This window comes from Bombina bombina, chromosome 3 (genome assembly GCF_027579735.1).
Source record: "Bombina bombina isolate aBomBom1 chromosome 3, aBomBom1.pri, whole genome shotgun sequence".
In the NCBI taxonomy this organism is placed as follows: Eukaryota; Metazoa; Chordata; class Amphibia; order Anura; family Bombinatoridae; genus Bombina; species Bombina bombina.
Genome location: NC_069501.1, coordinates 795,661,119 through 795,682,995, shown reverse-complemented (window position 1 = coordinate 795,682,995; position 21,877 = coordinate 795,661,119). Strand labels below are relative to the sequence as shown.

At 39.8% G+C, this 21,877-nt stretch overlaps 1 protein-coding gene across 1 annotated transcript in view; it reads right to left on the bottom strand.

Annotated features, from left to right (window-relative positions):
• The window catches only part of VWA3B (von Willebrand factor A domain containing 3B), a 486,211-nt gene that overhangs the window by 325,858 nt on the left and 138,476 nt on the right, over positions 1-21,877 (bottom strand). Inside the window, exon 13 of the mRNA XM_053707714.1 lies at positions 19,459-19,615. Coding sequence (XP_053563689.1) covers positions 19,459-19,615 — 157 coding nt within the window. The remainder of the gene's footprint in view (positions 1-19,458; positions 19,616-21,877) is intronic.

Here is a 21,877-nt window from a genome sequence, read left to right as displayed (position 1 = left end):
GCACACCAAATTTCAGAGCTTTAACCCTTAAAATAACGGAACCGGAGCCGTTTTTAAATTTGACCCCTATACAGTCCCAGCTATATGCTTTGCTGAGACCCAACCAAGCCCAGAGGGGAATACGATACCAAATGACACCTTCTAGAAGCTTTTTTAGTGATTCTTAGATCCTCACACATGCATCTGCATGCCTTGCTCTCCAAAAACAACTGCGCAGTAATGGCGCGAAAATGAGGCTCAGTCTATAACTAGAAAGGCCCCCAGACTAAAAAAGGTGTCCAACACAGTGCCTGCCGTTTTTTAAACGTTCCCCAAGATTATAATGCCAATTATTAGCTAGAATCTGCATAATATGCCCCAATAAAGCAATCGTTTTAGCCCATAAAAATGTCTACCAGTTTTTAAGCCCTTTTTTAAGCCCTTTATTCTTTTATGTTTGACTAAGAAAATGGCTTACCGGTCCCCATGAGGGGAAATGACAGCCTTCCAGCATTACATGGTCTTGTTAGAAATATGTCTAGTCATACCTTAAGCAGAAAAGTCTGCTAACTGTTTCCCCCAACTGAAGTTACTTCATCTCAACAGTCCTGTGTGGAAACAGCAATCGATTTTAGTTACTGTCTGCTAAAATCATCTTCCTCTTACAAACAGAAATCTTCATCCTTTTCTGTTTCAGAGTAAATAGTACATACCAGCACTATTTTAAAATAACAAACACTTGATAGAAGAATAAAAACTACATTTAAACACCAAAAAACTCTTAACCATCTCCGTGGAGATGTTGCCTGTGCAACGGCAAAGAGAATGACTGGGGTGGGCGGAGCCTAGGAGGGATCATGTGACCAGCTTTGCTGGGACTCTTTGCCATTTCCTGTTGGGGAAGAGAATATCCCACAAGTAAGGATGACGCCGTGGACCGGACACACCAATGTTGGAGAAATTTTCTTTTTCTTTTTTTTTTTTTACATTACCAGATTTGTTTTTCTTTTATATTTTTCAATGAATAAATTTAAATTTGTCCGACCCAGTAAAGAGGTGTTAATATTATTTCAGGAAAAAGGAACAAATAGTAATCATCATAATGAAATATAGAATTGTTTTAATATTCTATACTGCACATTAATAAAGGGACAGTCTAGTCAAAATGAAATAGGGGCATGCAATTTTAAACAACCTTCCAATTCACTTTTATCATCAAATTAGCTTTGCGCTCTTGGTATTCTTAGTTAAAAGCTAAACCTAGATAAGCTCATATGCTAATTTCTCCAAGAATTTGAAGGCCGCCTCTTATCTGAATGCGTTTGACCGTTTTTCACAGCTAGAGGGTGTTAGTTCATGTGTATCATATAGATAACATTGTGTTCACGCCTGTGGAGTTACTTGTGAGAGGCACTAATTGGCTAAACTGGGAGTCGGTCAAAAGAACTGAAATAAGGGCTCAGTCTGCAGAGGCGTATACAAGGTAATCACAGAGTTAAAAAGTATATAATTATAACTGTGTTGGTCATGCAAAATTGAGGAATTGGTAATAAAGGGATTATCTATATTTTTAAAAAAAAAAAAACAATTCTAGAGTAGCCTGTCCCTTTAATATTAGATAGTATGCAGTCTAATTGGGATTTGAGTAATTAATCTGATAAAACAGATCAAACAATAATTCCCTTCTCATACAGATATTGAGAGCACAGAATGGCATGCCCTAATGAAAAGTTGCCATAGCAACTTTGAATCATGCTACTAAACCTGGTGAATATGGTAGATTTCCAGGCAGTTATAATTTTTTCTGCTTCACTTTAAAAACATAAACATACCAAGAAAAAAACACAAATATACAAGATATAAAAGATTTCAATATGATTTATTGCTTGCCATCCCAACACACAGTTTTCTTCTTTGTTTTAATTTATTTTATTCGTCACATGTACTTTTTTTCTTTCTATTATTCCTTTGAAAGAGCAGAATCTAAATATAGTGGGGGACTTAATATTGTCCCACAGCCTCAGGCTACAACACCCGTAGCACCAGATCGCTACAATAGTCAGTGGGCGAGCACAACCGCAACTTCTTCCAGGCGGTCTGAACTTCCCTGTGAACACGGACCAACATCGAGCTTCTGGATTGGAGCTGGCCACACACACCCTCTATCAGCCCTGGGATCCTAATTGGCAGATCAAGCACAAAAGCCCAAGCCCCTTCATTACCCACCGGGCGGAAGGCTGCAGATAGACAACCACATCGAGAAGGCAGCAGAGGCCAGCAGCTGTGACCATATGCACCCACCAAGTGGCTTACTATACAGGCCTAGACATACATGGCCTATTCTGAGGAAGCTACACATCGCCTTGAGGAGGCCAGCAGCATAGCTCCTAGTTGGGAGGATTCCAACTCCAGCGTGAGGCCTTCTGAGTAGGTAACAGTGCCTGAGCCTGGGCCTACACCGTATTTACAGCCTGCATTACAGACTTCAGGGGCCTAAGGGACACTTTGCAGAAGTGACTACCTCCACACACGTGGTAATATCTATAGACTCCCTTATATAAACACCTAGTGATTCCAGCTTCTCCTCAAAGCACTGCTATCAGCCATACTACCTGACTATACAGACTGAGTGCCTGGAAGCCCTAGACACTTTCTACATCTGCACCTGGTGAGCTGGGGCGATTCCACCCCCCTCTCCCCTTATTATATAGTGCATCAAAGTGAGCTGAGCCGGCCTACCACTACTGCCATCCTGCTATACAGTCAGACCTGTCTCTGGACTTGAAATCCACACCATAATAAGACAGCATATATCTGACTAACACATAGCTTGAGAAACAATTTACAAGAAATCCAGCATTAAGTTCTTCCATCCGCAATTAGATATAGGATCCAGGTAAGGCCTGCTTATTACCTTAACAAAGTTTAAACAGTAGTAGACTGGAATACAGTGACATATACAGTGGCAAACGTTAGTATTACAGGACTCTTTGGCTGCATTAGAGGAACCACCCTGAAACACCCTATAAAACCCACAGACAATACCAAGTGGTACATACAGGGAAGGCCGGATTCTCTGGTTGAGACATCCAGAGAGGCAGAAAAACAGCAGGCGGAATTAGTGAAGCTGCCCAGTATAAGGGGAAGTAAAACGCCTTACATTCACCCTGATCCTGAGAGCAGGGCTGCATATCTAAGGGAGCAGTACACAGCAATACCTGATAATACCCTGCAGTTGAGAGTAAGGCCCTAATCCACCTTAGACCACCTACGGCAGTCATAATAAGGTGTAAAGAGACACTAACACTTAAACATTTGAACAAATCTATCAGACCTCTGACCATAAAAGTCTGTCAGATTAAAACCTATAGTCACATCTAATCCCTGCCAGGGCTACTACACTAGGAGGATTGAACTCCACCTTGGTGAATAAAGTGAAACCTCAGCTCCATAGGGCCTTAAAAGGTTGTGAAATGCAAGACCTAAACTAAAAAGCTGCTGTTCCCCCCCCCCCCCGCAAGTGTGTGCTTTTTTTGTGACCAACACTGCCATGCTGCATATCTCTTGATATAAGGTGTTAAAGACCAGAACATCTCACACATACAATAATGTCGCAGCACGCAAAGAGGAACCAAAAACACAATATGTTCTCCAAAAAACTGTTAGGGATCACTTCCAGCCTTTAAGAGATCTCAATCCGGGATTATCTGATGATGATAGATCCCTCTCTCCAGATCCCTCAGAAGGGAGACCTAGTTTCAGACATTCTTCTCCCCCCCCCCCCCCCCCCGCGCGATCCCAGGGGGATGCAATTACTATGGATTCTATGAAACATCTGCTAGACCAGCAGAGCCATCAATGCAAAGATATATCTTCCATCAATGAACATACAGATATCAGTGGATCACACAAATTGGGTGAGCTACACTCAGAACCTTGCTGATCAGGTTTCATCCTTAGAGGCTAAATTGGCTGATTTAGAAGACCGCTCCCGGCGGAATAACGTGAAGATCAGGGGCATCCCTGAGACTGTCACCCCACAAGAACTTGAAACATTTGCCCAATCCTTATTCCAAGCTATTCTGGGGTCTCCCTGAGGGGAAGACAGTAGAATTGATCGCATTCACAGAGTGGCAAGGCCCAAGAATCTTCCTATGGATAAACACAATAGCACACCTCCACTACTTTTCTTATAAAGAGAAGCTGATGAGGACTCTCTTACAGCAACCTGCCTTCTCTGGGCAGTTCAAGGATGTCACCTTCTTCTCAGATCTGTGTTCATATTCACTACTACAGAGGAGATCGTTCTCTGAAGTCACCAGCACTTTAAGACTCCATCAGATCAGTTATCGCTGGGGCTTCCCTACAAGGCTTGTTATCACCAAAGATGGAATCCAGCATGTCGCTCTCTCCCCTAGACAAGGTCTAGATTTGCTGAAGAAATGGCAGCTGCACCCACATGATGTTGAGACTCTGAATCAGCCTCTGCAAGGCAACAATGGATTGAGAGCTGAGGCCCCAGACTGAAGCCCAAATAGACAGGACCCTGTGAGACCATCCTTGGCTGCATTTTGGTAAAAATCTGTATCCTGTGTAGGTTCTGAGTTGGCCTATTCTCACACCCGAGGTCAACCCCTACCCATTTGAACTCCAATCCTTATTTAGTTTTTGTTTATTTTACCCTGTCTATACTACGATATTTAAAATGTTATTAGCCTGGTAAACCCCCCCCCCCCCCCCCCCCACAAGACATGGGTAAAGAAGTGAAGGTAAAGAATTTTACCATTTTTTTTTTCCATGCATAATGTGCCTCTATTTCTTAGGTCCAGTCCGGTGCAATTACTATGCCAGCTGGTATAGCCTTTACATTGTATTGTATACTTGCGTTTTTAATTGTGTGCCTTTTTCCCCTTAAATGTAATTTTCACACTGTCATTTACATATGTAAGGTGTCCCTGTCCCTAGGTCAGACTGTAAATTTTTTTTTTTTTTTTTTTCTTCTTTGGGGACCGTAGGCACTCCTTTAGTTGTATAGTTTCCTTTAAATACAATGCACCTTCTAACTTTCCTGTTTGTTGTCATTCCTTCTTTCCTCTCATCCCAGGACCATATTTTTCCTCGTAATTATAACATGGTATGTGGGCATGATCCACACCTGAAGTGGTAACACCGATTATAACACGCCCAATCTAATTTCAGTCAATCTATATGTCTACCTGTTTACCTTACCTTTGTTCCACATCTTTCCCAATCCCTTTCCCTCCCCTCCCAGCACTTTACCTGCAGTTATAACACTGTTTGTGATATGTCATACTTGGTCTAGGTTAGTATAATTGCTTTTACGTTTATCGCACCTTTTCCCAGTACCCCCCAACCCTTTTCCCTCTCCCCTCCCCTTTCCATCCAATAACCCATTATGTTAATTTTACCAGCCAGGTTTCCTTTTTCCCCCCTATGAGAATCTGTAACGATTTAAGGGCAAATAATTTTACCATTTCTCCATATATAATTTGCCCTTATTCTTTAATTTTGTGTGATGACTGTAACAACTGGTATAACCTCTACATTGTACTGTACACTTGTAAATTTTTCTGAGTGCTCTCTGCTTCCTAAATGCAATTTTGACACTGCCAATTATATTTATAAGATGTTTCTGCCTTTTAGGGCAGACTTTTAATTTTGTTGTTGATCACTGACACTCCTTTAGCTGTATAGCTTCCACAATATCACAAACCTTTTAATTTCCTTGTTTGCTGTTCTTTTCTCCCCTCCATTATCCCAGGACTGTTCTTGTAACTATAATATAGCTTGTGAACACGATTCACCCCTGTAGTGGTGATACCGATCATAACACACTAACCCCATTTTAGTTAATTTATATATCTACCTGTATACCTTACCCTTGCCTCATCCACTCCAACCCTTCTCCTTCTTTTTCCCCTTCCAGCATCTCACTTGCAGTTGTAACACCGTTTGTAATATGCCATACTTGATCTAGGTCAGTGTATTTGCTCTCACGTTTACCCAACCTTCCCATAATTCCCCCAACCCTTTTTTTCTTTACCTTTCCCCTCAATTGCTAATTGTTTGCTGTTGGTCACAGTTGAAATTGTTTATATGTTTGCTATGTACACTGGTAGTGGGTGGAAACACTGTTACTGGTGTCTCCTCCGCCCCCCACTTCATCCGTGCGGTAAGGGATAAGAAGTCTATCCTCCACATTATCTTTTTGGCAGAGTTCTGTAGTCTCTGCCTAGTCCGAAGAGCCTTTGTTTTTTTTTGTTTTTTAATTCCCTCCCCCCTTCTTTCCACATTCCCATCCCACCCTTACAAAATGAGACTTGGTACGCTTAATGTTATAGGCCTCAACTCTCCTTCTAAAAGGAGTCTGCTCCTCAGGTTTCTTGCCACTCATAGAATAGAGGTCAGGAGACCCATTGGGTTGAGACCAGGGCATCTATTTTGAAATCTAAAGATTTCCCGATTTGTATTTCATCAACCTTTTATAAAAAGGCTAGAGGAGTTTCTATATTGATAAGCAGACACACCTCCTATGATTCCATTTATGAGGAGGTGGATCCCTCTGGGTGATATGTTATCAATGTCTGCCGTATAAATAATGTCCTGTGTACCCATGAGGCACTGTACTCCCCTAATGTTAATCAAACCAGTTTCCACTGCAGGCTGCTGGGTAGAGTGGATAAGCTCAAACAAGGCCAAGTCTTCCTGGGTGGCGACTGCAACCTGGTCTGGGACCCTAGTAGAGACAGGAAATTCTGTAATAAAAATGCCACATCTCAGGGAGGTGAAAGTTGCTCCTAAAGCTTTAGAAATATCATATCCCAATTCACGCTCCATGACATATGGAGGGCATTTCATCCCAATGACATTGACTATATATTTTTCTCAGCCTCCCACCAGTCACGGCTGGATTACTTTTTTTGCCACTCTCGGTCTCTGGAAGAGATAACTGGGGCGACAATCATGCCATCCGTGTGGTCGGATTATGACGCTGTCCTCACAGACATATGTCTTATGCACTCGAGCAGAGTAAAGGGTTCCTGGTGCTTACCTGTCTATTTGCTTTCCGACATTTATGTGCCATATTGGATTTAGGAGATAGAAGACTTTCTCCAAATCAATGATGTGGGAAACTCATCGGTACTGACCCTATGGGCAACACTTAAGGACTATATGAGAGGTCTGTTTTGACGACATGATAGTCAGTCAATCTAAGAAGAGGTGCTTCTTTAGCCCAACTTTACTGTGATAACACTATATTGACACAACAATTGAAAAAGGGGAAGCCGAGTTCCTTAGTAAGTAGAATGCAATCCATTAGAAAACGGATCGAACAAATCGAATTGGAAAAGGTCCAGCGTAATCTTTACCTGCTAAAGCAGAGATATTATCACAAGGGTAACAAGGCAGACTGGTTGTTGTCTCACAAGCTACGACAACATTCACTTTTAAATAAAATATCCAACATTAGAAAAGACCACCACAGATGCTACTCCCCAAACAACATTGGAGAAGCTTTTGTTAAATATTACAGTCAGTTATATCAAATTGAAGGGTCTGATAGTACCCACTACGCCACCAAATCTCATTTTTTAATTGAACTTCAGCTCCCAATTGTCTCGGAGAACTTTCTTGATTCCTTAACGGCTGACATATCTATTGAGGAGGTTGTGAATACCATCAAAGGCCTTAAACTTCATAAAGCACTGGGCCCTGACAGGTATGGAGCTCTGTTTTATGAAACAATTTACAACAATTCTTAGCCCTGTTTTAGTTCGGGATTTTAATACGGCCCCTGAGTCAGGTTGCTTTCCTAAGGAGTATTTAGAGGCCTCTATTGTTACCATCCTTAAACCAGGAAAAGATCCTAGTTTATGAAAAAGTTATCGCCCAATCTCCCTAATAAATGGGGATGTGAAAATGTATTCAAAAATTTTAGTAAATAGGCTCAACCGGTTCTCACCCGGTTAATCCACCCTGACCAGGGCGTCAGGGCTCGGCTAATACCAGGCAGCTATCGAACCTCTTTTCTGAAGCAGCATCTCTCGAGATCCCACTGGTAGCCCTGTCACTTGATGCTGAACTATATGACGGAGGTATTTCGATCCTTCCACTTCCCTGACAAGTTCATTTCTGCAGTTATGGCATTATACGCGGCCCCCTCAGCTAGAGTGAGAGGCTTGGGATTTTTTTAGGACCATTCGATATTAAGAATGGCACCAGACAGGGGTGTCCCCTCTCTCTCCACTCCTGTTTGTTTTGACCATCGAACCTCCGGCCAGTAAACTCAGGACGAGCACAGACATTCAAGGTTTGATGTTATATGATACCCCCATATTTTGGCATTGTTTACTGATGACCTGACTGTGTTTTTATCAGAACCAAAGGACTGCCTGCTGGCTTTGTTAGACCTGTTGTCAGAATTTGGAAGATTATCTTACTATAAGATTAACTATACAAAGACGGAGGCATTTGCCGTGGGCTTGTCGTCTGCTAGTCTGGAGAAGCTGAGGAGATTCTATCCTTTCAAATGGTTCATTGAAGGGCTGAATCATCTAGGAGTTGTGCTATCCCCTGATCCCAAGACAATCATTACTAAAAATTATAAGACTCTTCTACTGGACTTCAGATGATTGTCCACAAAATGGTCTCCATTGGAGGTGTCTTGGGTGATGGCTCTGAAAATGATGCTACTCCCCAAGCTAATTTATTTATTCAGGTGTCTCCCAGTGTCTGTTCCTGTCTATCTTATAAACCACTTCCAATCAGTTTTCTCAAAGTTTATCTGGAAGGGTCGCCCTTTTAGAATTTTGCTTCTCCAACTTCAAAAGCCAATGAAATGTGGTGGACTATCGGCCCCTAACATTAACCACTATTACAAGGCTGCAATGTTGTCACATATCGCCGCTTGGGCGGTTAAATCTGACAACTCGAGATGGTATCAGCTTGAGCAGGCATCCCTGCCAGTAGTAATGAACCTAGATGATCTGATATGGATTCCCGCCCATGCCGATGTCCTTAAAGGGGAGCATAAACCTATTATAAAGGCCTGTCTTAGGTACTGGCAGGAACTACATTCCCACCAGCAGGTGGCCCCAGACCCCTCTCCGGTACACTCAATAAAGACATTACTATATTGTCTGCCCGACTCCCGACCTAGATGTTGGGATGCGCTGGGGATTAGGCAGGTATCAGATCTATATAGGGGAGACACTCTTATGTTGCCAACTAACGACTTCCCAGTCACCGATTTCCCTAGAAACTTACAATTTGAATACCTTAGGCTGACCTCATTGCTTTTATCTTGGGGATTCCCCAAATCCAGGACCCGGACCCTTACGCAATGGGAAAGACGGTGGACTGCGGGAAGATCCCTGCATGGTTCTCTGTCTTGTCAATATAAACTTCTGCTTAGTTCCCCTTTATTTACCAAGTCTCACGCTATGAGGGACTGGGAGAGAGACCTGGGAGTAGTGCATTGGGATATGATCTGGCAAAGAGCTATCCAAGACACTAAAACTGCAGTTCGCTGCTCTAACCTATTTGAACTCTATATTAAAATATTACTTAGATGGCATATGGTCCCAACCAAGTTGCATCAAATTTTCCCTTCCGACAGGCCGGCTGCTGGAGAAGCTGCGATCAGAGGGACACCCTTTTGTACATATGGTGGGGCTGTCGTAAACTAGATTTAGTTTGGTCCCAGGTTGCGCATTTGCTGCTCTAGCTACAACTAGTACAACATCTAACTAGCGACATTGCCCTCTTTCATTTGGGGATATAGAGAATGCAGAAACCATCTAGGGCTTTGTGTGTTTCCATCCTTTTAACAATAGCTAGGCAGTGGGCAAAAGATACCCCTATCATTCTCACCTTTATCCATAGAATGGAAGAATATTCATTGAGAGTAGAAGGACGTTTAGATTTGTATAGCTTAATCTGGAGTCCATGGGAAGAGCTCCAAGCAGCAAAGTATGAACTGGGAAGGAGACATCGTGAATAGATAAGGTGTAGTTTACTCCCGGTAACTCTAACCCTAACCATCCTGACCCCCCCCCCCCCCTATTTCCCCCTCCTCTCAATTTTTTTTTTTAATATATATACGCAAGAATGCTCTTCGGGCCCTAACACAGAACATACTAGTGTGTTTACCTATACACCCTTTGCTATCGAAGGTTGTCTTGTTAAAATTGTTTTATTGTGCATTTTCTGTTACCTGAAGATTGTTATGTTATAACAGTTTTTACTAGCTTCCCTTGTGCGAGTCTTATTGACACTAATTAATGTTAATTCAAGTGGTTTGGAATGTATGGACCCACCCATGGCCCTGGTAGTCATAGATGACACAACTGAGTTTTCATGTACTAAAAACAAAATGAGGGAGCCGAAGACTGTTGTCCTTCCGGACTGTTATGATTTTTTTCACCTTAACGTGATTTTTATTTATATTGTTACTCCTTGAGATACGTTTTGCAATTTTGTCAATTCTGTTTGTATCAAAGTGCTATTGCTACATCAATAAAACTAAATTAAAATAAATAAATATAGTGGGGGGGGGGGTTATTTTTTTGCATTACTAAAATGTGAGGTAAAAGTTGTTAAAATTTTAATTGAAAGTAATACATGCTTAGATACATATATATTTATGTGTTAATATTGAATATGCATATATTAACACATAAATATATATGTACATAATCATATACTTATATATTTATATTTGCTACCCATCACTGCACTACTTACACCCTTCGCTGCCCATTGGAGCATATGTCAGCGAATTCTCCTTAGCGCAATGCTTCTTTAACTTGTAATACCAGCACACATTAGGGTGCGCTGGGATTACGCAGTGGAATGCTAATATCATTGGGCGCAAGGTATATTTAGCACTCCACTTGTAATCTGGCCCTATGTATGTACATATTTTTTTGTATTTATATGTATACTAGCAGTCTATGTAAAATTACTGAAAAAAATGAACAAAATTATCAAAAATAAAAAAAATTAAACTTAATCTAATACACCTTTAAAAACATCCCGCCAAAATAAAAACACCCTCTAATCTAAACTAAACTACCAATAGCCCTTAAAATGGCCTTTTGTAGAGTATTGCCCTAAGTTAAACAGCTCTTTTTACCTAAAACTTACCAATAACCCCTTAACAGTAAAACCCCCCACCCAACCAAATCCTAAAATAAAAAATCCTAAGTCTATAAAAACCTAAGCTACCCATTGCTCCGAAAGGGGCATTTGTATAGACATTCTATCTTCTGAAGAGAAACCTCCACGCTGGTCCTGCTCAGTGACGGCTTGTCCTGCTCCACAGTCACCTCCACTCCGCGATCACCTCTGCTTTGCGCTGGATGAAGACCTTAACCGCCTGGATGAAGACCTTCACCACCGGACTTCAGGAACTGTAAAGGACCTATTTCGGGGTTAGACTTAGGTTGTTTTTATTTGGGGGGCTTTTTTATTTTCATAGGGGTATTAGATTAGGTTTAATATACCTAAATTACAAAAAAACAACAACACTAAATTACACAAAATAAAAAAAGAAATGATCAGATATTTAAACTAATTGCACCTATTCTAATAGCCCTATCAAAATAAAAAAGCCCCCCCCAAATAAAAAAAACCCTAGCCTAAACTACCAATAGCCCTTAAAAGGGACTTTTGCGGGGCATTGCCCCAAAGAAATCAGCTCTTTTACCTGAAAAAAAAAATACAAACACCCCCCAACAGTAAAACCCACCATCCACACAACCAACCCCCCAAATAAAATACTAACTAAAAAAACCTAAGCTCCCCATTGCCCTGAAAAGGGCATTTGGATGGACATTGCCCTTAAAAGGGCATTTAGCTCTTTTTCAATTGCCCAAACCCCTAATCTAAAAATAAAACCCACCTAATAAACCCTTCAAAAAGCCTAACACTAACCCCCGAAGATCCACTTACAGTTTTGAAGACCCGACATCCATCCTCAACGAAGCGGCAGAAGTCCTCATCGAAGCCCGCAGAAGTCTTCATCCAAGCTTGCAGAAGTCTTCATCCAGACGGCATCTTCTATCTTCATCCTTCCGACGCAGAGCGGCTCCATCTTCAAGACATCCAACGCGGAGCATCCTCTTCTTCTGACGACTAACGACTAATGAAGGTTCCTTTAAATTACATCATCCAAGATGGCGTCCCTTTAATTCTGATTGGCTGATAGAATTCTATCAGCCATTCGGAATTAAAGGTGAAAAAATCCTATTGGCTGATACAATTAGCCAATAGGATTGAGCTTGCATTCTATTGGCTGATTGGATAAGCCAAAAGGATTGAAGCGCAATCCTATTGGCTGATTGCATCAGCCAATAAGATTTTTTCACCTTTATTTCCGATTGGCTGATAGAATTCTATCAGCCAATCGGAATTAAAGGGACGCCATCTTGGATGACGTCATTTAAAGGAACCTTCATTCATCGTGAGTCGTCTTAAGAAGAGGATGCTCCACGCCGGATGTCTTGAAGATGGACTCGCTCCGCGTCGGAAGGATAAAGATAAAAGATACCGTCTGGATAAAGACTTCTGCCCATCTGGAGGACCACTTCTGCTGGCTTGGATGAAGACTTCTCCAGGCTTCGTTGAGGACTTCTTGCCGCTTCGCTGAGGACTTCTCCCAGTTTTGTTGAGGATGGATGTCCGGTCTTCAAAACTGTAAGTGGATCTTCGGGGGTTAATGTTAGGTTTTTTTAAGGGTTTATTGGGTGGGTTTTAGTGTTAGATTAGGGCTTTTGGGCAATTGAAAAAGAGCTAAATGCCCTTTTAAGGACAATGCCCATACAAATGCCCTTTTCAGGGCAATGGGGAGCTTAGTTTATTAGTATTTACTTTAACTAGGTAGTTAGTAAATAGTTAATAACTATTTAATAACTATTCTACCTAGTTAAAATAAATACAAACTTACCTGTAAAATTAAAATAAACCCTAAGCTAGCTACAATGTAACTATTAGTTATATTGTAGCTAGCTTAAGGTTTATTTTACAGGTAAGTATTTAGTTTTAAATAGGAATTATTTAGTTATTAATAGTAGGATTTATTTAGATTTATTTTAATTATATTTAAGTTAGGGGGTGTTAGGGTTAGACTTAGGTTTAGGGGTTAATTCATTTAGTATAGTGTCGGCGATGCCTGGAGCGGCAGATTAGGGGTTAATAAGTATAATGTAGGCGTCGGGGGTGGCAGATTAGGGGTTAATAAGCATAAGATTAGGGGTGTTTAGACTCAGGGTTCATGTTAGGGTGTTAGGTGTAAACATAAATTTTGTTTTTCCCATAGGAATCAATGGGGCTGCATTACGGAGCTTTACGCTGCTTTATTGCAGGTGTTAGGCTTTTTTTCAGCCGGCTCTCCCCATTGATGTCTATGGGGAAATCGTGCACAAGCACATAAAACCAGCTCACCGCTGACTTAAGCAGCACTGGTATTGGAGTGCGGTATGGAGCACAATTTTGCTCTACGCTCACTTCTTGCCTGTTAATGCCGGGTTTATGAAAACCTGTAATACCAGCGCTGTAGGGAAGTGAGCGGTGCAAATAACTTGCAAGTTAGTACCGAGCAGCTCTTACCGCAAAACTCGTAATCTAGCCGATAGTTATTTGCGTTGTGGGTGGTTGGCGGTTTAGGAGTTAATAGGTTAATTAGGTTTTTTATGATGTGGTTGGTTGACAGTTTAGGGGTTTTTAGGTTAATTAGGTTTATTGCATTGGGGGGTTGGCAGTTTAGGGGTTAATAGGTTCATTGCGATGTTTAGAGGTTACTATTTTAATTATGTAATTTGCGTTGTTTAATTTGCGGATTAGGGGTTAATTACTTTATTATTTTGCAATGTGGGGGTTGGCAGTTTAGGTGTTTGCTGATATTTCTTACGGACGCTTAGGTGTTTTTTGGTAATACTTCGTACGGGCTCTTAGGTGTTTTTTTGTTAATACTTTGTACATGCGGTAAGTTTTTTTTGTTAATACTTTGTGTGGGCGGTTAGGTTTTTTTTTTTTTTAATGCTTCATTTGGCTATGCTGCATCCAGGTGGATACTTTTGAATGTGTGTGCAACTGGCGACCGACGTGTTATAAACGCTATTATAGTATAGATATAAGGTATGTATTTACAGACGTATTTACACATATAAACACATAAATACATATGTATACACGTATAAACATATACTGTATATGTGATTGGCGCAAACTACCGCTACATTCATAACCTAGCTCTAAGTGGGATATCTACATATAAGAACAGTAAATTATTTTATTCAGTGCCAAGGGTATCTAATGTTTTGCAGTGAGGGGTCATTTTCCAATTTTTTTACATCTGAAAGGCCCAGAGTACCAGTTTTATTTTAGTAATTTATATTTAACTACACCAACAAACTTTGCATCATAACTTTAGCAAAAAAAAATCTGCAATCCTACATATAAACTACACTATGTGCCACAGAAGAGGAGTGAAAGATGGAGATGTGGAGGACAGCTTAAAAAACAAAGGAAGGGGTTATATTTTGACTGTAGATATATTAATTATAGCTAATAGATACATGTATACAGATAGCCCATGCTTAAGTGATTACAGGCAATCAACTTGCAATAACATAGGCATGAGACCTGTCACTCAAGACAGATAAGGACTATTTAGAGTTGTCAGACCTCCAAAGTAAACCAGTGCTGTCATCTATTTGAACATGTTATTTCAGTTGGACAGATGTATGATCCCCCATTCGAAAGAGGAGGGTTGTTTACTTCAAATAAAGGGTGTGACATTCCTCCATGCATTGGTGGTGATTACTGTTGCCATGGTGATTACCTGATGGATATGTGACAGAGGGGCCTTGCCGATTTCAAAAGAAGGTTACATTATCTTATTTCAGTGTTTTAATTGGGAGATGCTAGATATATAGCTCAAACCACCCTAAAAGTCCCAAGCAGACAAGTGAATGCACTTGCTTCCTAGTGGGGCATAAGACCCTCTTTGGAGAAAAAGTATTATCCCCATTCATAGGAGGGGAGTTTTGTGTGTATGGTGTGTGTTGTCCTAGTTAGTCATTATCTCTTCATAAAGTAAATATACTTGTTAGGTGATTGACATTTTTATAACAATCACCAATGACAGGGAGATGAAACCCCTTATAATTCTTAATTAGACTATCCAAACACAAACAGGCCATCCTGTTGTATTTAGTGTGCATACAGTGTTACTCACAAATGTATGCAACCTGAGAAGCTATCTTTTATAGTAAACTTAGATGTCTTCAAATATTTTCACTTAATCTTTAGGGAATATCTATATTATTTATTGGAACTTATTTTTAATAAATATATAAAAAAAATATTTTTTATTCATATTCAGGTAGATTACGATTGTGTGTTCGTGTTTTAACGCTGAAAAAATGGCCATTTCAGCATTAAAACAGCAACACAGTCATTCCGAGTCTTGTCAGTATAGCTGTACAGCTGCCATTAAGAGTTTTGCGGTGAGGCTAAAAAGCTTGCGTTACACGCTATAACGACAAGATCCATACCGCCATCTGAGACCAGTAGTTATGAGTTTTATGCAACAAAACTGTTACATAAAAATCATAACTAAAGTTAAACATTACTATTAGACTAAAATGAACTATCAATTAAATTAATTAAAATACACATTAAAAAAACCTATCCATACAAAAAAATTAAATCTACAATTACAAAAAAATAAAAAATACTAAATTACAAAAAATAAAAAAATACTAAAGTACAAAAAATAACAAACGAAATTATCCAAAATAAACAAAATTACACCTAATCTGAGCCCTATCAAAATAAAAAAAGCCCCCCCAAAATAAAAACACCCCTAGCCTACTATAAACTACCAATAGCCCTTAAAGGGGCCTTTTGTAGGGCATTGCCCTAAAGAAATCAGCTCTTTTTCCTGAAAAAAATACAGACCCCCCGAACAGTAAAACCCACCACCCAACCAACCCCCAAAATAAAAAACCTAACTCTAAAAAGAAACCTAATCTACCCATTGCCCTGAAAAGGGCATTTGTATGGGCATTGCCCTTAAAATGGCATTCAGTTATTTTTCAGCTCTTTTAAGAAATGCCCAAACCCTAATCTAAAAAAAAACACCCCAAAAAACCTTAAAAGAAATCTAACACTAACCCCTCTTTAGGTACTCACAGTTGCTGAAGTCCCGCTTGAACTATCTTCATCCAGGCGGCTCCATCTTCATCCATCGCGGGACCGGCATCTTCTTCATCCCTGCAGATGCGGAGCTGTCGATGCATGGAGGCGGAAGTCCAGGCAAAGGTCCAAGGCAGAGGTCCAGACGAAGGTCTAAGGCGAAGGTGCAGACAGAGGTCCATCAATCAGACGAGGAGGTCCTCTTCATGCGATCGTCTGCTGCACACTGAGGATTGAAATGCAAGGTACCCCTTATATACTGGGGGTACCATTGAATTTCTACTGGCTGAAAAATTTAAATCAGCCAATAGGAATTAGGGCTGCTAAAATCCTATTGGCTGTTCAAATCAGCCAATAGGATTTAAGCAGCTCTTATTCCTATTGGCTGATTTGAAGTTGGGGAGCGGTGGAATAGAGGTTAATATTTTTATTATAGTGTGGGCGATGTTGGGGTGAGGGGGAATAGGGCTTAATAACTTTATTATAGTGGCGGGGATATCATGAGCGGCAGATTAGGGGTTAATAGTTTTATTTCGGTGGCGGAGATATCGGGAGCGGCAGATTAGGGGTTAATAGCTTTATGTAGGTGTCAGCGATGTCGGGGGCAGCAGATTAGGAGTGTTTAGACTTGGGGTTTATGCTAGGGTATTAGGTTTAAACGTAACTTTTTTTTCCCCATAGACATCAAATACAACCGATGTGACAAGATACCCCAACCTTATGTCTCTGCACTCTTAACCTATAGACTGTGAGCTCTCCGGAGCAGGGCCCTCTTCCTCCTGTACTAGATTTGTTTAGTTTTGCTATGTTTTGTATTTTATCACAAATTTTTGTCATTGTATACCCCTATCATTGTATCCAGCGCTACGGAATGTGGCGGCGCTTTACAAATAAATGATAATAATAATGGGGCTGCGTTACGGAGCTTTTCATTCCGTGCTTCAGGTGTTAGTTATTTTTCTAACACTCTCTCCACATTGATGTCTATTAGGAAAGCTGGCACAAGCACGTCAAAGCAGCGCTTGTATTTTGTGCAGTATGGAGCTCAACTCAATCATATCGCACGCACAAGCCGGCTTTTCAAAAACTTGTAATGGCAGCGCTCTGGAGGGTGAAATAACGCAACTTATTTGCGTTCGTTTTGCACCCTCTGTAGCGCAAAACTTTTAATCTAGGTGATTGTTTTCATGGAAGTCTGCTTACTATCGGCATTTTCACAGAAATAAATCCTGCTAATGTCTTAATTTACATTGCTTCAAGAATCAATTACATTTTAGCTGATTGATATGATGTTTGACCAGCTGATCCAACGAAAGGGAACATTGTAATGGACACATGACCCAGAAGTAGAAATAGAAAATCTCTGCAAATTTTGAAGCCGTGGAAAAAAAATTTTTTCCTGTTATTCAGTAAATAGTAAACTAAATTTGCTTTTTACAACTATTTATTTTTTATTACAAATAGAACTACAAGGTACGGATATGTTGAGAACACATGAACTGTAAGGAACCTAATTTGTCAGTACATAAGAACAGGCCCTCCCAAAACATTGAAAAAGACAAAGAAATAATGTATATGACTCTAAAAGAGGCTTGTTTAAGGAATGTCTGCTGGGCAAATGGTATGATAGTCTTAATCATTTAAAGGCTTCCTGCCAATATGCATTTGCATTTATTGGCAATGAGGTTCTAGACGAATACATTGCTCTTGCAAGAGCTCTTTTTTCCTGATTTATAGATGCCATCCTATATTTAAATGATGGTATTGTACATTTTTTGGAGGCAGTTGTTTGCAACATTTTCATACTTGGTGGAGAAGTCCTTTGTGATGATGCAGCTGTTACAGAAGGAGCAGAAAGAGGATTTCTAGAACGAGAACATTGGAGGGAAAAGCTACTTGCACATTTAATTTAATTTAAGTATTTTTAAGGTCTTTAGGACACCTCTGGCATGCAAGGATCTGATTTGTCATCCTGGCAGCATTTGGAAAAGCCTATTTCTTTTGACAGCATTTGCAAATTGTCTCAGAAAAAATTGCACTGTGGAAATGTTTCTAAATGCTGGATGTTGGGCTCACCATTTTCTGAGTTGACGGGACAACAAATGTAGTGGCTAGATCCCAGGCAAACTCTAGGAATCATCAAGTCATCATTTATTTACAGGTTATGAAGACAAACTAAAGCAATTAAAATATGTTGAATTCTAAGAATTCAGGGGAGTTTATACTCTTACTGTTCAATTAAAGGGACACTCAAGCAAAATTAAACTTTCATGATTCAGATAGAGCATGCGATTTTAAACAACTTTCCAATTTACTTCCACTAAAAAAAAGTGCAGTCTTTTTATATTTAAACTTCTTGAGTCACCAGCTTCTACTGAGCATGTGCAAGAATTCACAAAATAAGCGTATATGCATTTGTGATTGGCTGATGGCTGTCACATGGTACAGGGGGAGTGGAAATAGACAATAACTTTTAAAATTGTCAGAAAAAAATCTACTATTCATTTGAAGTTCAGACTAAGTGCTATTGAATTGTCCTGTTATCTTGCATTTGTTGATTATGCAAATCTATTGTGTTGACTGGTCCTTTAAGTCCTAAGGCAAAATAAACTGCAACCTTTTTTTCCCTGCAGTACCCCTAGAAACAGAAATGCTTATTTATCTTTTATTTAAAAATTTCATGCTCAGTATTTTCTTAGCATTTTAGGATTTTTTTGTATTCAGGATACAGAAATTGAAATGTCTTTCATAAAAGTCTTTATGTTATATGTTTTTTAGAAATAAAATTGGAGGTTTAAATATATGAATACCATGTCATATTCATATTAATTATTGTAACAAAACATATTCCATGTCTTTTAAAAAAAATTGGAAAAACCTTTTTTTTCCAGGGCCTCCCCATCTCTACCCAGCTGTCTGATAAATACATTTGATATTGTATTCTTTTCTTGATGAAACAGTTACTTATTTTAAGGCTGAGAAACCTGTTGCAGCAGTTGTTTTTAGAGTGTAAATTATGGGGAGAAGCTATCCACATTCACAGTCTAAAATAGAAATATGAGGGACCAAGATTATGGCACATCAAAAGACAATACATTTACATCTTAATTATAGTCACTATGCCTGAGAAATGTGTTTCTTAATCTATAATTAGTAACACAGAGTAACAAGCTATGAATAAAGGTAATGGCTAGTGTAAACAAATATGTTTATAGCTGTTTTGTAAATAATTTATCCTTGAGCTGTTTTTCTTACCTCATCAAACACTCTGGCAAGGACATGTTTGTCTAGAATTGGCACATATTTAGCCGTATGTGGGACAGCTGTTGGAGCCAAGGCATCCATTATTGTGAGTCTCCTAGCAACCAAGCCGTGTGTCTTCAACCAGCGAGAAGAGGACATGTCTAGACCACTGAAATGGTTGTATGGAAATGTAAAGGAATTACCTGTTAGATTACATGTAAACAATTTAAAAGTATGGTTGATCAAAAGAAACAAAATAATAATTATTAACCCAAGACAAACAGGATTACTTTAGAGACTATCCTGGAGTCATTTGATGATCATCAAAATACTTTAGAAGTAATTTGCATATCATCAGACATCATCAGGCTTGTAAAGTCATCAGCTAAGGTAAAGAATTCTGGGTGATGACTTCAGAATGATTAGCAGATTACCTTACTGATTACTTCACAGACATGAACAGCCGGTGAATGACTCTAGAGCAGTGATGGCGAACCAATGGCACACATGCCACAGCTGGCACTCAGAGGCCAGTCTGTTGGCACGCGAGCCATAACACTGCAAACATTGCTTACTTTTGTTAAGGGACTTGTATGGCCTGTAGAGCATGGCAGGAAGGCACACAAACTACGAAGGCGTAGCATCACAGTAGTAACTCAGCCCGCCAAACTCCACTACCTTCACCAGGAAGTGTGCGCAAACGGTGACAGCACTGGTGGAGGGAAAGAGCAAGACAGCAGCAGCAGCCGAGGAAGTAAGATTCTGGGCAGGGGCAGACTGACAGGATAATTTAACCCATAGGAGGCAGCTGGTATTTCATTTTAATTTAATTGGTTTGTGCATTAGTTTCTTGTTTGCTAGTGTGTCTCTCTGATGATGTAATTAGAAGCGGTTCTCTTGTCTTGCTAATGAAGCCCATCTGCACTGTGAAGTAATGTTCCAGCGTGTAGTGCTCCTGCTTTGCCAGCAGTCTCATTTAGGACCGTTTATGACTGTGGTATGTGATGTGCCTTGTGGTTTTGACCATTTGACATGCATATCCAGACTAAGGCACTATTATTTGCTACTTTTGAATGGGATCACAATGTACACCTCTGAGGGTCGGCTTGTATTTTTAATAGTATGCTACTATATGTTTTTCTTGTACATTTCTTGTACATGTGCTGGTGTGGATATCACTATTCTATCTTTAAAAAAAAATGTCAGCCATTATCTCATTGTTTTTTGTGACTATGTTTAATTACTTTTCCCTCGCTAGCTGCCAGTGGTTGTTCATTACACAAACACAAAGTCCTCAGAGGTCATCTTTGAAGATAAAATGAGAATATTTTTAGGATTAAAATAATTTTTTACCATTTAAGATGGCTGCTTAAGTGCTTGCACATGATTGGCAGCTGGGAAGATAGAGATTATGCAGAAATCACACAAGTACTGGTGCTCCTGTTAAACTACCCTTGAAACACCTCTCTCTCTCTCTCTCTTGCATTCTCTTTCTCTCTCTTTTTCTGTCTCTTTCTTACTCTCTCTCGCTCTCTCTCCTTTTCTCTCTCTCTCCTTTCCTCTCTATTTCTCTCTCTCTCTCTCTGTCCTCTATTTCTTTCTCTCTTTTTCATTCACTCTCTCACTCTCTTTTCCTTCTCTTTCTCTCGCTCTCTTACTCTCTCCCTTTTCCTTCTCTTTCTCTCTCTCTTTCACTCTCTCGTTATTTCTTTCTCTTTTCATTCTCTTTCTCTTTCAATCTCTCTCTTTCTCTTTTCATTCTCTTTCTCTCTGTTGCTGTCTTTTCCTTTCTATTTCTCTGTCTTTTTCTTTCTCTCTCACATTCTCTCTCTCTCTTTCTTTCTCTCACTCTCTCTCCTTTTCTCTATCTCTCTCTCCTTTGCTCTCTATTTCTCTTTCTCTCTCTCTCTGTCCTCTATTTCTCTTTCTCTCTTTTTCACTCTCTCACTCTCTTTTCCTTCTCTCTCTCTCTCTCTCTCTTTCTCTTTTCCTTCTCATTCTATCTCTCTTTCACTCTCTCATTATCTCTTTCTCTTTTAATTCTCTTTCTCTCTCTTTCTCTTTTCATTCTCTTTCTCTCTGTCGCTCTCTTTTTCTTTCTTTCTATTTCTCTATCTCTTTCTTTCTCTCTCTCTTACATTCTCTCTTTCTCTCTCCCTCTCTTTCTCTCTCTCTCTTTCTTTATCTCTCTCTTTCTTTCTCTCTCTCTTTCACTCTCTCTCTCTCACTCTCTTTCTTTCTCTCTCTTTGTTTCTCTCTCTCTCCCTCTTTCTCTTTCTCTCTCTCTTTCACTCTCTATCTCTTTCACTGTTTCTCTCTTTCTCTCTCTCTTTCACTCTCTCCGTCTCTGCCCTGTTTGTATCATTGAAACCTCTTATTGTATTTTTATTTTGAGACAAAAGCCGTTAATTAGCTCAGACAGTTGTATTAA